Source organism: Caretta caretta, chromosome 10, assembly GCF_965140235.1.
Source record: "Caretta caretta isolate rCarCar2 chromosome 10, rCarCar1.hap1, whole genome shotgun sequence".
NCBI lineage: Eukaryota > Metazoa > Chordata > Testudines > Cheloniidae > Caretta > Caretta caretta.
The window spans coordinates 52,113,340-52,138,157 of NC_134215.1; the positions used below are offsets into that span (position 1 = coordinate 52,113,340).

General features: G+C 41.3%; 2 protein-coding genes across 2 annotated transcripts in view; both read right to left on the reverse strand.

The window, feature by feature from the left end:
* Window positions 1-2,444: 2,444 nt before the first annotated feature.
* LACTB (lactamase beta) overlaps window positions 2,445-24,818 on the reverse strand; it is a 32,819-nt gene continuing 10,445 nt past the window's right edge. The window contains exon 6 of the mRNA XM_048867993.2: window positions 2,445-6,005. Within this exon, the coding sequence (XP_048723950.1) occupies window positions 5,474-6,005 (532 nt within the window). The 3' untranslated portion in view covers window positions 2,445-5,473. The remainder of the gene's footprint in view (window positions 6,006-24,818) is intronic.
* LOC125644290 (uncharacterized) lies at window positions 9,919-17,488 on the reverse strand. The gene is made up of 3 exons (XM_048867995.2): window positions 17,364-17,488; window positions 11,102-12,020; window positions 9,919-10,515 (listed from the first exon to the last, which is right to left on the reverse strand). Exons 2-3 carry the CDS (start codon window positions 11,679-11,681, stop codon window positions 10,361-10,363), a joined length of 735 nt encoding a protein of 244 aa, XP_048723952.2. The 5' UTR covers window positions 11,682-12,020; window positions 17,364-17,488; the 3' UTR covers window positions 9,919-10,360.

Genomic DNA, 24,818 nt, shown 5'->3' on the forward strand with positions numbered 1-24,818 from the left:
ATAAACTGACTAATCACCACTGCTATATCAGCTATAGAAATGAAAGGCAAATGGAAACTGCTGCAGGAATACCTTAATGCTTAAATATAGGGGGGAAAAATTTTTTTTTAAAACAGATTTATTTGGGCATAAGCTTCCGTGGGTAAAAAACCCACTTCTTCAGATGCATGGTGGGGTTTTTTCCCCATGAAAGTTTGTGCCCAATCTGTTAGTTTTTAAGATGCCACCAGACTCCTCCTTGCTTTTGTGGATACAAACTAACATGGTTACCCCCGATGCTTTTTTTTTTTTTGCTGCTGTTGTGATACATGGGGTTAAAACTGGTAGATGGATATATAAAGCAAACACTTTTCCATAGGAAAACTAGAAAGCATTCTCTCTGCATGGGGGATATGGCATATGAACAAATACTTATTAGACAGCAAACTATTAGAGAGCTATGAATGGCATCAAGTCACAAGGAAATGAATAAAATTCAATTCAAAAAGTTAGTTCCATTCTGTGACAGGGTTAATCTAGAAAATAAAGTATGTTGGTATAATGCTTGTTAAGGCTAGTAAATTGCTATTAAATAGGTTTTATTCTGTTATAAGACCATAAATTAGCATTGTAAATTCTAAAAAGATATTATGCATAACAATTAACCAGCTCGAGGAAAAAAAATTGGTTGGCTTTTGTTTTTAAAAGGACTGCTTCTCTTTCTAATTTACCATGGAATACTAACAATTGACATTTCAGTTATTTCTTTACATGGTAAACCATGTAGACTGCATTCTTAAATCTATATCTTAAGAAGAATAATTTTATAGTAATGTCTTGATTTATATGTAAACAGAACTTTTTTTCAAAATTGCATAAAGTACATCTTCTCGTCGTTTGGCTGGCATTGGAAATTTTGTCTTTCCCAAGTTAAACTATTCTTTTGTGGTAAGAGCATGATGTCAGCTTCAAATCAATAAAAAATAATGCTTGATACTGTATTTGCATCAGTTTGAGATGTTTTACTGCACTTCTTAGAAAGTGAAAATGAATTCTCAGTGTCCATCTCTTCATTTAAAAAAAATCCTTGGTATGTATGTTTTTCTTAAAGGTGCAGAGTGGCTTCTGTCAATTAGTTGATCCCTACATAACTATTAAATATTCTACCAACTTTAAACCATATTAAGATTTCATGACAAACACAGGAAAACTTAAGAGCAAAGTAACTCAAGTCAGATTTGATGTATCATTCAAATTGCTCTAGGTGGCTAAACACTGCCCACAGCCTGTTAGAAATGCCAGTGAGGCAAGTAGGGCACTCAATTCTTTCTAGATATAAGCACAAGCTAAAACTAGTGATTGATATTCCTTTTCACACATGAGATTTTAAGAAAACCTGGAATAACTAAGTATTGCCAAACCAGAGTAGCTGAATAACCCATCTTGTCGTTCTGTCTAATCCTGGCTGCTGGCAGTAGCTTAAATGAGATGTAAACTCCTGTAATGCTTCCATACAGCAAATTACATCAACCAGTGATTCTGATTTACCTTCAAGAAGCAAGAATGTGTTTGCTTTTTATTTAAAAAAAAAAGGCAATTACCTCCACAGTGAGGTAAGTATGTTCTTTTTGGATATAGAAAGTCTACAACTGCTATGTGTACGCTGGTAAAATGTTCTCACTAGTAGCTTTGATTGCTAAAAGTGTTTTCAAACTTATTTCTTGCCATGAATTTTGCTTTCATACCCATTTCAAATACTTACATTGGGGTGTTTCCTATCACTAGTGCTGTATGCGCTGTGGTAGTCTGAGCAATATGCTTGGGTATATGCATGTTATATTAGATCTTTATCTGATCCAATGCAATGGTCAGTAAGTTTGTTTTTGATAAACCCCCTCTCCACAACCATAAAACCCTTACTTTTAAGAACCATTAAGCAAAGATCACTATTTCCAGAGTATTTATGATATAGAAAAAAAATAAAGCAGCAACAACATGTTACAGTAGAAGTTTTACGTTTTAGTGTTTTTGCATTTAATAGCTTATAGGCTGTCAGCTTTTCATGAACCCGGCAGGAACTAAGCCATCCAGGGCAAACAACTCATGTTTTATGAAACAGTACAGATTTCTGCTGTTGAGTATCTAGTGACTTGATAAATGTTGTGCAAGACTATGAAAGAGCGTTCCAATTATAATGTGACAAGTTTACAACCTTTATCTCCATTGTTTTTATACTGGATATATTTTTCCATCAGTGTTAAAGATTTAGGTTAAAAATTACATGAACTGATTTTGTGACAATACGAAAATGTCAAACTAGCTCCTGGCTACTTTAGAAGAAGCCCAATCCTCAGCATCCATGAGCATTTTTTCCCATTTTTAAAAAAAAAATAATTTTTAGAACACTGACTAGATAATATAGTTTTGGTCAGCCAAGAAGCAAACTCACTTAGCACAAAACAAAGTTTAATAAAATGAGTTTTTATTGTTTAAGGCATAAAATAACTAACTATAATCATGAAAGCACTAGACAGGCATTTACATTTAATTAGGAATCTGTGTAAAGTAAACCACTGACAATTCTGCTAAATATCACAGATCATCTATAATAAAAATAAATTTCTTGGTATGTCACATCTCAAACTATAACAGGAGAAATGTGAATGCGGCACTGACATGGTATTTCTCCACATGGTTGAAGTCAAATCTTTGTGAAACAAATGCTAAGGGTGGTAGCAGAGTTAGGGACAGGCAAGCCAATGTTCTTTCAGCTACTGCCTGTAGTATCCTTCCCCTTCAGGTAGAGAAGCAGAATTGCTAAGCAGTGCTGTGGCACCTGCATCAGTGTTAGAGATTCATTTTGGAGCAACTTTTGTGTTTAAGGTTTTGAGTAAGGGTGGGGGCATGCTCCTGCGAAACCAGATATAATTTGGGAAAAGATGTACATATTCAGCATTCTTCCCACTCTGCAACCTCATGAAGAAATACATCACCAGTGAAGTATGCAAGCACAGGGGCTATAAGAATGCTAGCCAAGCTCTGCAATATCAACAGCAGCAGTAGCATTGTGAGTACCTACCTACATGTGTGGGGGAGTTCAGTGATTTTTTTTTTTAGTACACCAACCTGATGCTCTGTGCACATGATATACAGGAAGAAAAAAAATGTACTTAAAATTCCTTTAACTCACTATTAATACTAAAACAGTATTCTGGATTACAGGTACAGCTTTATCAAAATCCATTATAATTAAGCAAAATGTTTGCTAAAATAAATGAATAAAGACCATACTGTAAATGTTTAAAAAAAAACCTCACAACTTTCATTTTCCAGTCTGTACATTTTAAAATCCAGATTGATCGTTACATTGTAATCAGAACTCATAAAATGAGAATACAGAAGATCTGCTACTATTATAGCAAGTCCTTCTTATGATCATCTTCTGCAGATTGCTTTTGAGCCTGTGAACACTTGGCCATCTCTGAATAAATAGTATTACATGAGAACAAAAGGAACATAGGTAATGCCTCAACTCTGCATTATCTATATAGACATGCACATTTAAATCATATGCATGTTATACTACCTTTCCATCTGCTCAAACTTCAGTAAGCGTATATATTAAATAATAAAACATTTCACAGTTCTTGTAAAATTCCTGTTTTGTTTTTTTTTTAAATATAGGGGAGACAACAGCCTCATCACTGAACAAGGAGGACATGGTCTCTCTAACAAAGCCAGTATCAAAAATTGTTTTGCTGGTGACAAATTTAACCAAAAGATGCACATGAAAGGAACAAAGTTAATAGATTATTTAAGCAGTTCTTGCACTCCAAGAAACTCAATCTGGGCTAAATGTGTTAAATTTGTAGGGGAAAACAAGTAAGAAGTTGGCACATCTACAGTGAAAAAAAGATTGAATTAAAAATTCATCATGTAAAAACAACAGAAAAAGGTGGTAAGGAGATATATAAAATACGTCCTTGTCTAAAAGATTTTATGGGAATTTTAGACAAGTTTTTCCTGTTAGGAAGTATAACCAAAATTGTTTAAAATTAAGAAAAAAAAGTAGCAGGAAGCCTTTTGTAGAGGTTTTAATTAAACAATAGAGTAAACTGCCAAAAAGAGAGAACATAATTGCCCATATTGAAGATATTCAAGGCAAAACTAGATTAACTAAAGGAGACTCTGAAAGAAAGAACGTAGATTGTTTTTAAGTGAAGGATGACTAAATACTAAGAGATCATTTAGCTGATCTTCTTTAGTGTCCCTCTGGAAAGAGAGAGAGAGAGAAGAGAACCTCCACAGCCATTATGGAGCACCCTTAGGTGCTGGATCCCTGATTCAATATTCCTTGTGCCTCTGTAGCACAGATGAGATTTCCTTTGGAAAGCTCTCAGCATCACTTCTTGCTCATCCAGAGGCGATTACTGTTGAGCAGAGTTGTCCGCACAGCACAGCTTCTGAATTGGGAAGTGAGAGATACTCTGGGTGTGATCTTGCTCCTCTTGAAGTCAGTGGGAATTCTGATACTGACTTCAAGAATAATCTCTCATGATTTTGCTCATTATATAGAATATTTTAATTCTGATACAACACAAAAGAGTAAAGGAATACCACTAGGCCAGCAGGCTGGCTTCACTCATTTGTTTTGTACCAGTCAGAATAGAAAAGCAGTCCTCTAAAAGATGAAAGACCAGCTTAACTCACCATGCTAAGTTTCATCCTTTTCTAATTTTGAACAAGAACTTGAGTGTTGCAACTCTGTTAAAAAACATGCTTCTGATGAAATCTAGTGTATAGTCATCCTCAGCCTGGGAGCAAATTCAGTTTCATTTCAGTGGGGTTTGTTTTTGGACAGAAATACAAAACTTTCTAGTCAATGTTTTTTAAAAAGCAAAATATCTATTTTTAAAGTGACTGTTCAAAAATACTGGTGAACAACTTTCGCCAGCATGAATGTGAAAAAATATAACATGGCAATAAACGAAGTCAGTCTTGCATGTTGTGATTATTTGATTCTATACAAGTTTTCCTTAATTTTACTACATTTAAGGAAATTATTTATTTGCTAATACAAAAGTGTCTAGAAGACAAAGAGTAAACATCACCCTCTTTCTGGTAAAGGCCAACAACAATATTTATCGATCTTGACTGGTCAGTACCTTGGCTTGATATGAAAAAACATTGCTCCAGCATTGGTGATTTGCATGGCTGATTTACATAATAACTGTGTTCTCTTAGAATGCCTTTTTTCACCCCTTTTCCATAAGTTAGCAACTACAGAGCTACTTCCCTGAGCAAAGACTTCCAAATACACAAAAATGTAGCACCACTAACAACAGTCATATAGGTTAATTTCTTTACAATCTGATAAATGTGTATTCCTAGCAATCTTGGCGCTCACGTGTACCCTTATGTTTTTAAAAACTTTGTTCCTATTTCAATACTACAGTACAGTTATTCAGACCTACACTATATTTTAATCAAAGTATCATGCCAATTTGTCTTTTTCAAATTCTTTTGCAATCTTTAAGGCAGTGCTGTTGAGGGAAACTGACTGCATATTACAAATAATGTTAACAATTACTCCCCTGGGAGGGGTCACTAACCCACTGTTTATAACCTCAGAGTCCAACTCTTCAGGAAGAATAAGCAGGACACTGCTTGCACCCACTGCTCCACCAGTATGGGAGATGTAGTGTCGCTGCTGTCTGCAAAAACCATATTCTTGCTTTCTCTCCACAACAACCCAACCCATTGCATATTTTCCATCCTTATCCCATGACACCTCAGTGTTTGGCACTGGGGTCCACATCATTGTAATCGTATCTGGTTTGAGGTAGCCAGGAAGAAGTTTCTTGGTACTGTTTTTAAACTGTCCAACTTGATAACTGTACAGCAAGGCATTTCCAAATTTCAGGAGGTCACCTGCTGAAGAAAGAAAGCCGCCACCAGCCCACTTGTAGGAGTTGTCCACATAGGGTGCATTTACCAGCCGTCCTTTTTTGTTGCAAACATAACACCTAGAATTAAACAAGAAAGTTTTAGTGGTCACCCTTAAATATAATGGAAATAATAATCTTTTAAATTTCTAGATTATAATAAAAGCAAAACAGTAATGAGATGGCACACACAAGACACTGTGCAATTGAGTCCAATTTTAATACTGGGAGGTGTAATTGCCACGTACTAGATACCAGTTCAGCATGCTAGATTTCTGGTGCCATGGAGTTTACAGCTACCAGAGATTAAAAACAGCTTGAGAATTCAGGATACAAAAACACACCAAAGCTTGCTCACCTTCCACAAGCACAGAAAACCCTAAGGCAGTAGAGCATAGTTCTGCACCCAGGAAGAAAACGACAGAGAAGTAATGAAGTAAGAGTCCGTAGGGCAATGCAGGAGATTGGTTAGGGGAAGGATAAAGTATGTGGCTTGTAGTTCAATGGCCAATAGATGGCTAAATACGTATTTGTGTGCATAAAGGCAGTAAACCCACAGTGATGGTAAATTCTGCTAAAAATGAATCTCAGGACTCCTGCTCTGATATTTGTCCCCAAAAGCATGTGTTTCATAACAGACAAAAGGACATTGAGTACTAAACTTTGTTCAACATCAGCGTGCTCCATACACTGCAAACTCACTTTAGGGATGCATATAAAATGACTAAAACCTAAGTTCCAATCACCTTCAGAGTCTGCAATCCACAAAAGTAAGTCACACCAAATGTTACCATGCCTAAGCTTAGCAATACTGATAGAAGTGTGTCATGGACCTGCCTGAAGCGGGGGTGGGGGGGGTGGGGTGTCCTGTGAAGTGAGCATGCCTAATTCGAAGTCCAATTAATATTGGACTCACGATGGCCTGTCTGGGCCTCACATGCCACAAAATAAATCAAAAGCCTCTCACTGATCTAAAAGAAGAGTGCTCAGAATTAGCCCCTGACAAAGCCTGGCTTTGTGGGCTAAGGCAGAGTGAAGATCTTTTCTTCTGCTTCACCCAGAACTGCCATCTAATAGCAGCCAGTCCTTATCATCTGACCTGCTGATCCCTGATTGGCCTTTGCCTGCTCCCAGCCCTTCTAGCTGCTAGAGGACTACAACTTTCTGGTTCCGCCAGCAGCTGACTGTGGGAGGCCTTTCTAAACAACTGGAAGTCCAAACTCATTGCCCTTCTTTTCCTAGGACAGGCTGTACCAAGGCAGTGAGGTCTCTGGCGGTGGGCAGCAAATGCCTGATATACCCTATCACAGGGTATGTCTACACTACGGAATAAGGTCGAATTTATAGAAGTCGGTTTTTTAGAAATCGGTTTTATATATTCGAGTGTGTGTGTCCCCACAGAAAATGCTCTAAGTGCATTAACTCGGCGGAGCGCTTCCACAGTACCGAGGCTAGAGTCGACTTCCGGAGCGTTGCACTGTGGGTAGCTATCCCACAGTTCCTGCAGTCTCCGCTGCCCATTGGAATTCTGGGTTGAGATCCCAATGCCTGATGGGGCTAAAACATTGTCGCGGGTGGTTCTGGGTACATATCGTCAGGCCCCCGTTCCCTCCCTCCCTCCGTGAAAGCAAGAGCAGACAATCGTTTCGCGCCTTTTTTCCTGAGTTACCTGTGCAGACGCCATACCACGGCAAGCATGGAGCCCGCTCAGGTAACCGTCACCCTATCACTCCTGGGTGCTGGCAGACACGGTACGGCATTGCTACACAGTAGCAGCAACCCCTTGCCTTGTGGCAGCAGACGGTACAGTACGACTGGTAGCCGTCATCGTCATGTCCGAGGTGCTCCTGGCCACGTCGGCTGGGAGCACCTGGACAGACATGGGCGCAGGGACTAAATTTGGAGTGACTTGACCAGGTCATTCTCTTTAGTCCTGCAGTCAGTCCTATTGAACCGTCTGATGGTGAGCAGGCAGGCGATACGGATTGCTAGCAGTCGTACTGTACCATCTTCTGCCAGGCAGGCAAAAGATGAGGATGGCTAGCAGTCGTACTGTACCATCTTCTGCCGAGCAGCCATGAGATGTGGATGGCATGCAGTCCTTCTGCACCGTCTGCTGCCAGCCAAAGATGTAAAAGATAGATGGAGTGGATCAAAACAAGAAATAGACCAGATTTGTTTTGTACTCATTTGCCTCCTCCCCTGTCTAGGGGAATCATTCCTCTAGGTCACACTGCAGTCACTCACAGAGAAGGTGCAGCGAGGTAAATCTAGCCATGTATCAATCAGAGGCCAGGCTAACCTCCTTGTTCCAATAAGAACGATAACTTAGGTGCACCATTTCTTATTGGAACCCTCCGTGAAGTCCTGCCTGAAATACTCCTTGATGTAAAGACACCCCCTTTGTTGATTTTAGCTCCCTGAAGCCAACCCTGTAAGCCTTGTAGTCAGTCGCCCCTCCCTCAGTCAGAGCAACGGCAGACAATCGTTCTGCGCCTTTTTTCTGTGCGGACGCCATACCAAGGCAAGCATGGAGGCCGCTCAGCTCACTTTGGCAATTAGGAGCACATTAAACACCACACGCATTATCCAGCAGTATATGCAGCACCGGAACCTGGCAAAGCGATACCGGGCGAGGAGGTGACGTCAGCGCGGTCACGTGAGTGATCAGGACATGGACACAGATTTCTCTGAAAGCATAGGCCCTGCCAATGCATGCATCATAGTGCTAATGGGGCAGGTTCATGCTGTGGAACGCCGATTCTGGGCTCGGGAAACAAGCACAGACTGGTGGGACCTCATAGTGTTGCAGGTCTGGGACGATTCCCAGTGGCTGCGAAACTTTCGCATGCGTAAGGGCACTTTCATGGAACCTTGTGACTTGCTTTCCCCTGCCCTGAAGCGCATGAATACCAAGATGAGAGCAGCCCTCACAGTTGAGAAGCGAGTGGCGATAGCCCTGTGGAAGCTTGCAACGCCAGACAGCTACTGGTCAGTTGGGAATCAATTTGGAGTGGGCAAATCTACTGTGGGGGCTGCTGTGATGCAAGTAGTCCACGCCATCAAAGATCTGCTGATATCAAGGGTAGTGACCCTGGGAAATGTGCAGGTCATAGTGGATGGCTTTGCTGCAATGGGATTCCCTAACTGTGGTGGGGCCATAGATGGAACCCATATCCCTATCTTGGCACCGGAGCACCAAGCCGCCGAGTACATAAACCGCAAGGGGTACTTTTCGATAGTGCTGCAAGCTCTGGTGGATCACAAGGGACGTTTCACCAACATCAACGTGGGATGGCCGGGAAAGGTGCATGATGCTCGCATCTTCAGGAACTCTGGTCTGTTTCAAAAGCTGCAGGAAGGGACTTTATTCCCAGACCAGAAAATAACTGTTGGGGATGTTGAAATGCCTATATGTATCCTTGGGGACCCAGCCTACCCCTTAATGCCATGGCTCATGAAGCCGTACACAGGCAGCCTGGACAGTAGTCAGGAGCTGTTCAACTACAGGCTGAGCAAGTGCAGAATGGTGGTAGAATGTGCATTTGGACGTTTAAAGGCGTGCTGGCGCAGTTTACTGACTCGCTTAGACCTCAGCGAAACCAATATTCCCACTGTTATTACTGCTTGCTGTGTGCTCCACAATATCTGTGAGAGTAAGGGGGAGACGTTTATGGCGGGGTGGGAGGTTGAGGCAAATCGCCTGGCTGCTGGTTACGCGCAGCCAGACACCAGGGCGGTTAGAAGAGCACAGGAGGGCGTGGTACGCATCAGAGAAGCTTTGAAAACCAGTTTCATGACTGGCCAGGCTACGGTGTGAAAGTTCTGTTTGTTTCTCCTTGATGAAACCCCCCGCCCCTTGGTTCACTCTACTTCCCTGTAAGCTAACCACCCGCCCCTCCTCCCTTCAATCACCGCTTGCAGAGGCAATAAAGTCATTGTTGCTTCACATTCATGCATTCTTTATTCATTCATCACACAAATAGGGGGATGACTACCAAGGTAGCCCAGGAGGGGTGGTGGAGGAGGGAAGGAAAATGCCACACAGCACTTTAAAAGTTTACAACTTTAAAATTTATTGAATGACAGCCTTCTTTTTTTTGGGCAATCCTCTGTGGTGGAGTGGCTGGTTGGCCGGAGGCCCCCCCACCGCGTTCTTGGGCGTCTGGGTGTGGAGGCTATGGAACTTGGAGAGGAGGGCGGTTGGTTACAGAGGGGCTGCAGTGGCAGTCTGTGCTCCAGCTGCCTTTGCTGCAGCTCAACCATACGCTGGAGCATACTGGTTTGGTCCTGCAGCAGCCTCAGCATTGAATCCTGCCTCCTCTCATCACGCTGCCGCCACATTTGAGCTTCAGCCCTGTCTTCAGCCCGCCACTTACTCTCTTCAGCCCGCCACCTCTCCTCCCGGTCATTTTGTGCTTTCCTGCACTCTGACATTATTTGCCTCCATGCATTCGTCTGTGCTCTGTCAGTGTGGGAGGACAGCATGAGCTCGGAGAACATTTCATCGTGAGTGCGTTTTTTTCTTTCTTTCTAAGCTTCACTAGCCTCTGGGAAGGAGAAGATCCTGTGATCATTGAAACACATGCAGCTGGTGGAGAAAAAAAAAGGGACAGCGGTATTTAAAAAGACATTTTATAAAACAGTGGCTACACTCTTTCAGGGTAAACCTTGCTGTTAACATTACATACATAGCACATGTGCTTTCGTTACAAGGTCGCATTTTGCCTCCCCCCACCGCATGACTACCCCCTCAACCTTCCCCCCTCCCTGTGGCTAACAGCGGGGAACATTTCTGTTTAGCCACAGGCAAACAGCCCAGCAGGAATGGGCTCCTCTGAGTGTCCCCTGAAGAAAAGCACTCTATTTCAACCAGGTGACCATGAATTATATCTCACTCTCCTGAGGATAACACAGAGAGATAAAGAACGGATGTTGTTTGAATGTCAGCAAACATACACTGCAATGCTTTGTTCTACAATGATTCCCGAGTACGTGTTACTGGCCTGGAGTGGTAAAGTGTCCTACCATAAAGGATGCAATAAGGCTGCCCTCCCCAGAAACCTTTTGCAAAGGCTTTAGGACTACATCTAGGAGAACCACGAATACCTGGGCAAAGTAATCCTTTCACATGCTTGCTTTTAAACCATGTATAGTATTTTAAAAGGTACACTCACCAGAGGTCCCTTCTCCACCTGCTGGGTCCAGGAGGCAGCCTTGGGTGGGTTCGGGGGGTACTGGCTCCAGGTCCAGGGTGAGAAACAGTTCCTGGCTGTCGGGAAAAACGGTTTCTCCGCTTGCTTGCTGTGAGCTATCGACAACCTCATCATCATCTTCTTCTTCATCCCCAAAACCTGCTTCCGTATTGCCTCCATCTCCATTGAAGGAGTCAAACAAGACGGCTGGGGTAGTGGTGGCTGAACCCCCTAAAATGGCATGCAGCTCATCATAGAAGCGGCATGTTTGGGGCTCTGACCCGGAGCGGCCGTTCGCCTCTCTGGTTTTCTGGTAGGCTTGCCTCAGCTCCTTAAGTTTCATGCGGCACTGCTTCGGGTCCCTGTTATGGCCTCTGTCCTTCATGCCCTGGGAGATTTTGACAAAGGTTTTGGCATTTCGAAAACTGGAACGGAGTTCTGATAGCACGGATTCCTCTCCCCAAACAGCGATCAGATCCCGTACCTCCCATTCGGTCCATGCTGAAGCTCTTTTGCGATTCTGGGACTCCATCATGGTCACCTGTGCTGATGAGCTCTGCATGGTCACCTGCAGCTTGCCACGCTGGCCAAACAGGAAATGAGATTCAAAAGTTCGCGGTTCTTTTCCTGTCTACCTGGCCAGTGCATCTGAGTTGAGAGTGCTGTCCAGAGCGGTCACAATGGAGCACTCTGGGATAGGTCCCGGAGGCCAATACCATCGAATTGTGTCCACAGTACCCCAAATTCAAGCCGGCAACGTCGATTTAAGCGCTAATCCACTTGTCAGGGGTGGAGTAAGGAAATCGATTTTATGAGCCCTTTAAGTCGAAATAAAGGGCTTCATTGTGTGGACGGGTGCAGGTTTACATCGATTTAACGCTGCTAAATTCGACCTAAAGTCCTAGTGTAGACCAGGGCACAGAGAGTTATAAAGTTATAGATTAAAAGCAATTCCTGAATAGCACTAGCCAGAGAGTTAGCCAGCTGCAAACAGAAGCAGTTGCAGCAGGTATTCAGCCACAGTGGAAGACCATCAGACTCCTTGCAGCAGTTTGTACTCTAGACATCCTCTTTCCGGGGCTGATTGTTTGCTCCAACCCTCCGCACCCATGCCTCCCTCCACCTGCCTTCCATGTTGCTTTTATCCTTCCCAGCAATTTTCTCCTCCCTTCCTTTGCATTTCCATTTAACTGATCTCCTAACAAATCCCCAACAAAACATTTAAAGAAACCCAATCCCTTCACCGCTCTCCCCCTCAAAAAATCATAGCACTAATAAGATGTTTTCAAACCATCCCTGTTCATTTGTACTTTATATCCCTTTCCCTAATACTTCTTCAGTCTTGTCTATTTAGGTTGTAAGCTCGCTAAGAGGAACCATCTCTCTAGGTATGTGCAGTGAGTGCCTAGCACAAACTGTTCTCAGTTAGCCTCTAAGTTCTATTGTAATACAAATAAATAATAAGAATTTAAACCTAGAACTTTAAACAGAGCTTAAAGCCTACTGTAAAAGCCAAGACATAGAAGCAACAAGGGGATTTGGAAATAGCCCTGTGAGTAAATGTTACTCTGTTACTTAGGGTTTTCAGAACCCAAAGCAGTGGTAACTTAACTGTTTCACTACAGGCGGCATCAGAAATAAATCAATGGGAACACAGTGCTTCCGGCTGATGAAAGACTAATACAATTAAGGATGCTCTTATCTAAAACTATAATTTATTAGATTAAATCACACAGAGACATACGTAATAGGTTTAGAACATCCCAAATAATTACCTAGAATCTGAGATGGTACTGAGTAATTAAATAGTGGTCTGCAATGGCTAGTAGCTTCCCCGCCAAGGAGCATGGTATCAGGAAAAAGTCTTTCAGGATAGCTTCGGAGAACTGCTCCAAAGTACACTATTATCTAATCTTTTTATAACTAACTTTTATAAAACACATAACCCATAGTGACCTCTTCTAACTTCAATAAATTACTCATCCACAAACATTCCTAACAATGTTAGTCATAATAAGCTTTTATATCAAAGGTGCCCAAACTCAAGATCTCCATCCACTTATTTTCTTTCACTTATTTTCACTTATTTTCTTTTTGTCAATTTGTTGACTCTTTTCTTCTCCCCTCCTCCCATTCCGATTAGCAGAAACTGCAAGCCTGCAGCTAGTTTTGACCTTGCCTCCAGAAGCCCTACTTGTTCAAATTAATCCTCAACTATGTGGTGTTGTATTTTATTAATTCATGGTGGCTGAATGCACACAATAAGGTTGCAAATTAGCTTGATCAAAATCTGGGGTACACCCCCCCCAAATTTGGGGCAACATTTTAGCTTTTTTTCTTACACAACCTCTTATCAGAAAAGGAAATTAACCTATCAGACATGTAGGCATTTTCTAGCCTGCTGGGAAAAGCAAAACAGAGCTAGAAAGGCTGTTTTTGAGGGTGTCACAAGATTTTCCTGCCCAAAGACTACAGACCAGACAACCTCATGACTAAACATCCCCCAAAATGAGCATGTGGAGCAGATCTGAATGTGACCCCCTTCACATTCACACCCCCAAGGATTGAGACTAGAGTCTGAACTCACCCATGAGAATGCATAGACCAAAATGTCCAGTGGCCACCTCGGGCAATACAAGTATCCACAGAGAGTTTTACAGGTTATGTGCAAATGGACTGAACTGAACTCCTAATTTTTTAGCAGTTTGTACAGATTGCCCCCACTGATCAGTTGTTGAATGGTTTGAAATGCCCCACACCTCCCATCTGAACGCTCCATTCTGGTTTCTTCTCTTTTTAAGGTCCATGAGATTCCTCCCCATAGTACTGGGCCAGCTCTGGCTGATACTACACCCCAGCATACTCAATTCTTGAGATAGAGTGGGTGAGGTAATGTCTTTTTTCCTGGGACTGATACAGCTACAACACAGCATACAATTCTTGTCATGTTAATACTACCACAGAACCAGCAGAGGGGATCAGGTACATACTTTTTTAAGCTGTGTGATATGGTTCTGACAAGTTACTTTTACAGCAGAAGAAAAATAAATTAATTACATATAAAAAGATGATGTATTGCAAAACTAAAGAACAATGGGAAAGGGCACTGTTACACAAATTCAGGAGGCAGAGAACCAAAAAAAAAAAAAAAAAAATTAATTAGTTCTATCTGCTGCTCTTTTTCAGTCTCATTATAGGGCTATTCAGAGTATACTGCTAAGATAAAAGAATTAGGTGACCTACACCTAAAACTTAGGTCGACTGAGTTATGTCCATCAGGGATGTAAACAATTCACACCCCTGAGAGACACAGTTAAACTGACCTATGCCCCGGTGTAGACACTGCTAGGTTGATGGAAGAATTCTTCCATTGACCAAGCTACCACTTCGTGAGGGGGTGGATCTACTACAGCGATGGAAAAAACCCTTCCACTGCTGTATCAAGTGTCTACTCTACAGCTCTAGAACGGTGCAATGGCAGTGCTGCAGCTGTGTCACTGTAATGCTTGTAGTGTAGACTTCCCTTAGAGAAATAAGGGATGTGACAGAATCATTAGGTTATTCACATTGAAGACATTGTGATTAATGAATTCCAATGCATCTCCCTTGCCAGTGCAGGACTGCTCCTCAGACTATGTTCACTAGCATTTTGCCTAGCTTTAAGTGTTTCAGGTGATAGGGCTCCCACCAGTTCCTTTGGGAGACTGTTCTATAGCCTAATATAATTGTCTTAGCTGGTTTAACCAAGAGCAGCCACAAACCAGAGGAAAGCAACAGGAAACCTTCTGTACTTTTTCTGACAAGAAGTATTACTTCAGAACAAAGCCAAAGCGATCCACATGCAATGCTGGTCAGGTGAGACACCTCCCACCGCAGGCCAGAAGGCACAACAAATAATACTGGGGGGAGGCTCCAACCACTAAGAGTACAGGCTGTAGTTATGATAGTGCTGCATCAAGTTCTTTGGGAAATACTGTGCCCGATGTCTGCACCAAAGAAAATGAATGACCTGAACTTTCATAAATGAATCAGAGAAGGAACACAGAATGTGACAGTGTGTATGAAGGGAACCTCTCCATTGTGATCAAAGAATTGGAAAGATGTAAGATGGAATACGTGGAATCTCAATGCTATGTTGGAAAGGTAAGAATCATTTCATGCTGATGGATATCCGATACGCAGTGGATTACTCAGGATCCAGTGAGAGAAAATGGGGTCACATTAATCTCATCGAAGGAAACATCCAAGTGTGCGCTTGAATATAATCCACTCAGTGAAAGAATCATTAAAATTTGTCTTTGAGCAAAGCCAGTCAGTCTTTCCATCAAACAGGTTTACACCCCTACACAAGTTGAAGACAATGTGATTAATGAATTCCATCAAGGACTCAACACTCACTAAAAACATCGAGTAAAGATATCACCCTTGTAACTAGGGACTTGAATGTGAGCAATGGAGCTGTAGGCTCTCAAAGAAGTACTGGGAAACAATGGTCTGGGTTCACAAGTGAGAAAGGATGACATTTAGCTGAATTCTGCTGCTCTAATCTAGTGGTTCGCAACCTGTCCAAACTACTGTACCCCTTTCAGGAGTCTGATTTGTCTTGTGTACCCCCAAGTTACTCCTCACTTAAAAACATACAAACTCTGACATAAAAATACAGAAGTCACAGCACACAATAACTGAAAAATTGCTTATTTTCTCATTTTTACCATATAATTATAAAATAAATCAACTGGAATATAAATATTGTACTTACATTTCAGTATATATTATACAGAGCAGTATAAACAAATAATTGTCTATGAAATTTTAGTTTGTACGGACTTCGCGAATGCTTTTTATGTAGCCTGTTGTAAAACTAGGCAAATATCTAGATGAACTAATGTAACCCAGAAGACATCCTGGCTGAGAACCACTGCTCTAATCATCTGGTCATTACAAAAACTATCCTCACCCAGCATCCTAGATGTTTGTACACATGGAAGTCACCTGATGGTAAGACAAAGAACTAAATCAGCTGTTTAATGATACAGCAACACTGAGTGTGGGCTGTGGGTCAGATTATCAGCTATTAGCCTCAAACAAAATTAAAACTACAAAAGACACCTCTTAACCAACCTCAGATATGCTGATGGTATGATACTCTTTGCTACAATCACCAATGCAATGAAACAAATGTAAAAAGAATTAGTAAGGAATACAGACTATTCCTGAATGCAACAAAAACAAAATTATGTACATTGACATGATGACTAAGAAAAACAGGATGGAAGAAGACATCTTGATTAACACAAAGCTGTAGCGGCAGCAGATTAATATAATTAACTGAGATCATATATATCCAGCCAACGAGGCTGTTCCAAAGAAATCAGAAGACAACCAGGGATCACTTGCTCAGCTATGGCCTCCCTTAAGAAAGTATTGAAAAACTGTGGCATCTTGAAATGTACAAAAGTGTGACTAGTGAAAAACCTTAATTTATTCCATAGCGATTTATGGGTGTGAATCATGGAAAGTTAATATTGCTGATAGGAAGAAAATAAAAGCTTTGAAAATGTGGTGCTGGGAAAGACTCTTGTATATCTCCTGGATGGGAAAAAAAGATGAATGCAGGTGTTAGAAGTATTACTGGAGAAAAACAGACCCTGATGTTGGAAATTAACATGCAATCTTATGGATTTTGGTCTTATTAAGCATAGAGATGGAAATAACCTTGAGAAAAAATTAAGGGAGGAATGGTGGAGGATCATCATAGCATGGGACAACCAGTGAGGAAATGGTGGATGGTCTGTGGCTGATTATGGGAAGGTCAGCTACTGAGTGCTCAAAATTAGTGCTGGACCATGAAGGTTTAAGGCAGGGCTAGTCAATAGGTGGATCACCAATAGGGTTGCCAGTCCTCCAGGAACGGCCTGAAGTCTCCAGGAATTAAAGATTAATCTTTAAAGACTGTCATGTGATGAAATCTCTAGGAATATACCCAACCAAAATTGGCAACCCTAACTGCCTGCCACTTTTGAACAGATCCTGAAATCTTTTTATCTACTTGCCATCATTATTGTTGTTGTTTTTATTATTTTCTCTGAAGCCTGGACCTTGACTATACCTTGATCAAGAAATTTGGACCTTGACAAAAAATAAATTGACTACCCCTAGCTTAAGGAAATCCTGCTACGATGTCACTGATATTCAGACATGAATAAATCGGTTTACTTATTAGTGTAACTGTCTGAATGTTTACCATTCAACCCAAGTTTCTCCTTTCTCCATTTGATCCTGTTTCTCCGAGTGCCACCCTATCAAGGTAATGGGACTTTGTTCATTCCACTGTAGGCCATCTGTAAACAGGAGGTATTCCAGAACCGTTTCTTAAGACATGCAACGATCTTGCACAAGACGACGACTTTGGAAATCACCACTGCGAACTGCAAACGGGGATGATCTATCAGCAAGAATGGAAAAGAGCCACTGTTGAATTGTGTCTCAATAACTCAAATATTTAATTGGATTATTTTACATAATATATGAGAGGTGTAGGGTAACTAAGAAATGAACTAAGAACTGATTTAAGCATTGCCATAGACTTCTTATGGCATTTAACGGCTCTAACTTTCCTTATCTACAGTGGTGATAATACCTCTCAGAGGTTTTCCAGTTTACTTCAGTGCTATTGAATTAGATCATAAACATCATGAAATAAGCCACAGGGTGGCAGTGTTTTATAGTTTGAGATCTATCACTACGCTTTATAGTTTAGCTTCCAAGGATAATTTCAACAAGGGGCCCTGAATTTTGTCTAGCATTAAATAGTCCCTGGGACAAACCGAATACCCCCAATTACATTTCTCCTCTCCCCCAACAATATTTATTTCAGCTTATGAAAGGTTAAAAAAGGACCCTAAAACTGGGCACTCGTGATACAGTTTACAAAATCATTAGTTGCTAATTCCATAACAGCATAACAACTCTACTCCATAAAAACTCAGAGAACTCTCCAGCCTTCTCTTTTGCAAAACCACACACACCCCTCTCCTTAGAGAACTGAAATGTCTCATTTATCTCCTTTATGCAGTTATACATGTTGGAGCACTTGTCCTTCATTAACGTTACAGACAATGATGTTACCAATTCATGATTTTGTTGCTGGTCTTATGATATTGTTTGCTGGTTTGGCTGATTTTGTTCCTGGTTTTATGATATTTGGTGCTCCTCTTAAAGCCCCAGGGCCTTGAATCATGATGACACAAGACAGCTTTCATTTAAAAGCAAAGGTAGTTTCTAGCCCTCATGACTGCAGAGAAAAGCTTGAATACACAAACCCTAAAAACCTCAAAAATCCAGAAGGCAAGTAAAGTACCCCCATTTTTTTTTTTTTTTAAATCTCATGAGTTTGGGGGGAGAGGGGCCTGACTCATGTTTTTTGAACACTTGAAGTTCACAATATTATAACAGCTCTGAACTTTCTTATTTTGGTTTTTTATCCAACCTAATACACCTGAATGATAACAATAACCCATTAGCTCTTAGAAATATCATTTGTTGCCTGTAGCACTCACTGTAAGCAGTGACATAACTGCATAACAAAACATGACTCATGACTATGTTGGAATTGTATCATGATCATTCTGCTTATACAGAATCTTGGACTGAGCAAAATCAATTCAAACAAAACTATGAAGTTTAAGATGCGTTTTAGACAGACCCATTTTGAAAATATATTTTCTTTTAAACATTCTAAACTATGAATAATGTAGTAGAGATCATTTATTACAATTCAGGATACTGCACCTTAAAAAAAAAAAAAAGTTAGAGTGGGAATTTTTCTCCAGAATCTAAAAATTAAATCTTGGGTTTAATGATTTTTTTTTTAAACAGTTCCCCAGAATTCATGTGGGCCCTCCCCAGATTTAGACTTTCTAGCTGCAGAACTATTCAGCTAGCTGAGGGTACACGAGTTAAACAAGAAAATACACCAAACTATTTTTGACACAGAGCTGTTCTTCAGGTCTGTGAAGGACACTCAGGCCTGGTCTACACTACAGAGTTAGGTCAACGCAAGAAAGCTTCCACTGACCTAACTCTGTAAGCGTCTACACTAAAACGTCGCTCCTGCCGATGTATTTTGCCCACTATGCCAACTTAACTCCACCCCTGCAAGAGGCGTAGCTCTTAGGTTTACATAGTTAGGGCGACAGTATCAGTGCAGACACTGCGTTAGTTAGACTTTAGTGGCTTCCAGGTGGTGTCCCACAATGACCCATGTGACCGATCTTGTCACTGTTTTGATCTCCACTGCCCTGTGGCCAGATATGTAGGTACATGCTCCTCCCCTTTTAAAGCCCCATGAATTTTTGAACTTCCATTTCCTGTTTGCTCAGCCATGGAGAGCTCACAGAGCAACTACTCAGTTGACCATGCCTGCTCCACGTCTTGCCAGGATTACACAGGAAGTGGTGTATCTCCCGGGTCTGTAAGAAGAAGCAGCTGTGCAGGGACAGCTCTGATCCAGATGCAGAAACGTCAATATCTACTAGCAGATCGTTCAGGACATAGAGGAGACAGGCTACAACAGGCACACACAGTGGTGCTGCGTGAAAGTCAAAGAGCTGCAGCAGGCATACCAGAAGGCAGGGGAGGCTAACAGTTGCTCGGGTGCACAGCTGCAGACATGCCACTTTTACAAGGAGCTGCATGCCATCCTCTGAAGCAACACCCCCGCCCCCTCCCTGTCCCCCCCAAGGGCCCTGTGGATACTTTGGAGGACTCAGTCACGGGCCACCAGAGTGAACCCTGAGGATGTGTTTGACTCCAGAGCAGTCAAGCCAGTCCCTAGAGTCCAGCACAGGCAAGCCTGATGAAGGGGAAGGAACCTCTGGTTAAGTATGTACTTTGCTTTGATCTTGCAGGGACACATCTGTTCATTTACTCTTTTTTTAATCAGGCAAGAAGAGGCAGTGAAATAACCGATAGCAACTCCACCTCTATCTGCTTCTCATTCCTCCATACAGAGGGGTGCCTGAAGAATGATTTGTGTGCACCGGGATGTCCTGTGAACCCTCCAGAAAGATTTTGAGGAAACGTTCCTGAAGGTAGTTTGCAATCTTCCGCTGAAAGTTTCTAGGGATAGCCGCCTTATTTCTTCCACCACGGTAGGACACTTTCCCATACCATTCAGCAATTCCTTCAGCAGGCACCACTGCAACACACTGGCAAGCAGCATATATTGACGTGGTCTGCAGCCAGATGCATGCAGGAGTAGTTCCCTTTCAGCCTCCATTACCCTCAAGAGTGAGGGATCAGCTAAAACCACCACTGTCTATGGAAAACGATGCCAGTATTCAGTTCAATTGCCCTATCCACATTTACCCCTTTCTTCCCCGGGCTGTACTCACCATGGCTAGGACTGCTGCCATGCTCTATGAATCCCAAGCAGAAGTGATAATGTAGCGCTTGTAACCTGTATAGATCAAGGGTAGTGAATACTTTCACAATAGGACCTCTGTGCCTTGTATTTTTTGCTGCTGTCGAGGTGTCCAATGTACGACTTCATAAGCCACAGGACTATGGAGAACACTGGGTCTCCCAGGATCACTATTGACATTTCAACATCCCCAATGGTAATCCTCTGGTTTGGAAAGAAAATCCCTACTTTCAGCTTTCTGAATAGGCATGTGTTCTTAAAGATGCGTGCGTCATGCACCTTCCCTTACCATCCCGCATTGATGGTGGTAAAATGCCCCCAATGATCCACCAGCACTTCCAAAACCAAATAAAAGTAGCCCTTTCTATTGATGTACTCTGTGGCAAGGTGGTCTGCTGCCGCAATAGGGATATGCATGCCGTCTGTCCCCCTACTGCAGTTGAGGAACTCCATTGCTGCAAAACCATCCACTATGTCCTGCACATTGCCCAGAATCACAGTCTTTCATAGTAGGATGTGATTAAAGGCCCTGCACCCTTGCATCACAGTGACCCCCACAGTGGATTTCCCAACTCAAAATTGATTCCCAATTGATCGGTAGCCATCTGGCGTTGCAAGCTTCCACTCAGTGATTGCCACTCGCTTCTTCACTGTGAGCGCAGCTCTCATTTTGGAGTCGCTGAACCAGAGGGCTTGAACGAGCTCCACACACAGTTTCAGGAATGTGGCCTTATGCATCCGAAAATACTGCAATCACTGCGCGTCATCCTATACCTGCAACTATGCGATCCCATCCGTTAGCGCTCGTTTCTCGGGCCCAGACTGCTGCTGCACCATCTGGCCAACCACCACCTTGAATTGCTTCTTTCCATGGCGCACAGCAAGCCAGCCTGCATGGAATCGTCATCTTCCCCACGGCCCTGCATAGATACTGCAGAATCAGGTGCGTTGTGTTCGCAATCCTCATTACAACAGTGCAGAGCTGTGCAGGATCCATGCTTCTCACAGAGACGGCAGACACATGGATTTGCACGGCTTTTGAAAAAAGCATAAAATGTTACGGGATGCAGATAAAATTATGGGATGGAGAAAACTGCATCATGGGATGTTGAAACCATGTTCCCAGTCACGCCTGTGTGACTTGTTTGCCCCCTGAGGCATTACAAACCCTTCCCAAAACACCCTGAGCTAGATAGTGGTGAATTGCACAGCTGAATACCTATCCAGGGTGCACTGCTGCCTGCATCGATGCAAGTGAGGACAGACACTGCCGACACAAGGACTACAATGTGGACATGCAAAGGGGATTTAATTACTATGGCGGCTCAGCGTTTTACATGAATTACCTCTGCTTTCTGTTTCAGTACTCAGTGAAATTGTCTTGGTTTCTAAACAAACAAACAAAGTCAGGGCAGAGCTGATCTTGCCTGCTCACCAAGTTGACTCACGACTGGTGAGATCACTTGCAAAACAGTATTTTTCACGCTTTTGGAAAAAAGACTTAAGTAACCAGCCAGCCAGGAAAAAGATTATGAAAACACAGGCAATAGAAAATGACACAATGATAAAATAATAAAGTTACTAAAATGAAATAAAAAAGGGACAAGAAAAAGTGGAAGGGAAGGAAAGGAAGAGAAGAGAGAGCTTAGGAAGACATTTCAAATTAACTAACTTTCACTTTGAATAGTTGAACGTGGACTTGGAAGCGAAAATAGTTGTGTAGATGAAGTAGTTTCCAGCAAAGCTGGGAATACAGGGGCCAAGAAGGAACAAATCTAAGGAGAAGAATCAAATAAATTCTTTCACAGTTTAAGTGGAAAAACGGAGCCCACATTTTGGCATAAAACCCCCACCCTCTAAGTAAAAACAGAGGCTTGTTAGTTGACTAGCCTTACTAGTTCTTATACTTTACCCTGCAAGGCCCTGTCTAGTGGTCTGCAGAATGAAATATTTTGAAAGTCAATAATAATAGGGCCTTGGGGTACTGAGAAGGGTGCCAAACTACTAAAGAGAGGGAAGCTCTCTTATAAAGAGATCAGCAGAATAAAGAGATTGGAAAAATCCTGGTTTAACTTTAGAAGACAGCCATAGTACTATTGATCAGATGCAAAAACTTATCTACATGTAAAATTACCTGGGGTTGAAAAGAAAAAATGGTTGGCTAAGGCTTGCACTCACCCACCCTTCCCCACAAGACTAGATATGCACAGTTACCTTATGTTTTGTCAACTCAAAAACTAAAGTCTCATCACTAGCGCCCCCCAAAAATGCACTAAAACGAAGGGCCTGATCTCGCCAGTTGCTAACCAACCTGCTGCCCTCAAAGTGCTCAGCTGGAGTTGCAGCATGCTCAGCAACTGGCAAGATCAGCCCATTATAACTACATTCATGATCGCAGCGGCTCACTGAGTTACAGTTAATTTGCCACTACTATACTGAAGCTTAGCCAAGCACATCTTTTAGGAAAGAACTTGCTTTATATTTTACTACACCTTGAGAACCGATGGAAGTTACTTAAGCAAGTGAAATAAGTGAGTTTCCCAAGAACAGATAAATTGGCCATGCAGTGTGACCAATTTCCTTAGCACATTATTTTCTCCTCCTCCTCCAAAGCAATGAAATACATTAGGAAAAATAATGTAATTTTCATAAACTGAGCAATAGGAGCGTTGCCACATACACATACAACCACCAGCTGGTGATGTGATTATGGTTATTATCTATATTATTTTATCACTGTCTGCAATTTGTTCTAATGTGCATTTGTAAAGGGGCTGCAAAATTCAGATCACAATATTGTAAATTAAAAAAACAAACAACTAATGTCTGAAGCAGTAATACCAATACACTAGTCCATGTATACACATTTAAATGAAGGATGTAACGAACTTTTATAAATCTTGAACTTGAATTACTTATCTTTTCATAGGAGTACTATTTCCACTGCTTTAGAGTTAACAAAAAAAAAGTTAACTTGGATAACCATTCTCCATTAAGAACACAAAGTATTTTTTCCAACACAGGAAATCTGAAAGCTGGATATCAAACGCAGATACCCATGAGGTTTTTCTATAATCTGCTCATGATACTCAGTTAGAAACCTCGTCCCGTGCCAAAATTTAACAGCTGAGTCAACAAACCTCAAGTTCAGTGCTTGTGGGTGATTTTTGTAACTAGGTAACTCAGTAAAATAAGATTGGTGAGGGAAGCAGCAAGAACGACGCTAACCCATTAAATACGAACTCATACAAATTCCTCCTTAACGTTCTTGAAAGCTACCAAAATGGCAAACTATTAAAAGGTTCTTTTAGATATGGATATTTATAAGTGTTCTGGTGCTCTCATTGGCATTTAAAGAGTCTAATTTATAAATAACTCTGGAATAGTATAGGAAGATTATACTATTACTGTTCTATGAAACATTTTGGAACAGTAGCACATTGTGGTGTCTGCATACTTTAAAATTAAACCCCTCAATTTTTTTTTTTTTCGGTTTAAGCAATACTGTAATCAAAGATTTTGTAAACTTAATTCCATAAGTATTTTCTCAACTATAATGGATTTTGAGTCTAAAAAGAAATTTATTTTCTTTATAACTGTTGTTCAAGTTCTATGAACATACTCTCCCCTCAGTGCATATAACTGAAGCCTGATAAAGAACTTGAAATCATTCTTTATGATGTGTAGGTTCAAGTGACATAGGCAGATTAAAGAAGATTTCAAATAAATGAAAGAAGATGAGATTCAAGAAATCTCCTAACGTACATTTTTGGAGAGCAATTAAAATGAACGATTAAAGAAATAGATGCAACTATCTCCACTATAACAAGATTTTATTGTTTCTACTCTTATTATAGAAATAATTGTAGCAGTATTTTGGGGGTTATTATATCCTTATTTTCCCTTCACTTCCTCACCCAACTGAACTAAACAAATGTGAATTTCAGAATTCCTACCTCTCCCTTCTTAAAATATATACTCTCACAATAGGAAACAAGTGTGATCAATCCTTAAACATTAGGACTTGAAAATAAATTTGAACTTATGGAATCAATATCGTAATACTAGGGCAGCAATTAATCACAGTTAACTCACGTGATTAACTCAAAAAAATTAACTGCAATAAAAATTAATTGCAGTTTTAATCGCACTGTTAAACGATAGAATACCAACTGAAATTTATTCAATATTTTTGATGTTTTTCTACATTTTCAAATATATTGATTTCAATTACAACACAGAATACAAAGTGTACAGTGCTCACTTTATATTATT

Bases quoted from the DNA above. Each gene is read 5' to 3' on its own strand.
- LOC125644290 (XM_048867995.2), bottom strand. From the start codon at position 11,681: ATGCAGAGCTCATCAGCACAGGTGACCATGATGGAGTCCCAGAATCGC. The intron at 10,516-11,101 runs GTGAGTGTACCT...TTTCTCCACCAG, and splicing joins AGGTGGAGAAGGGACCTCTG to CTGCATGTGTTTCAATGATC.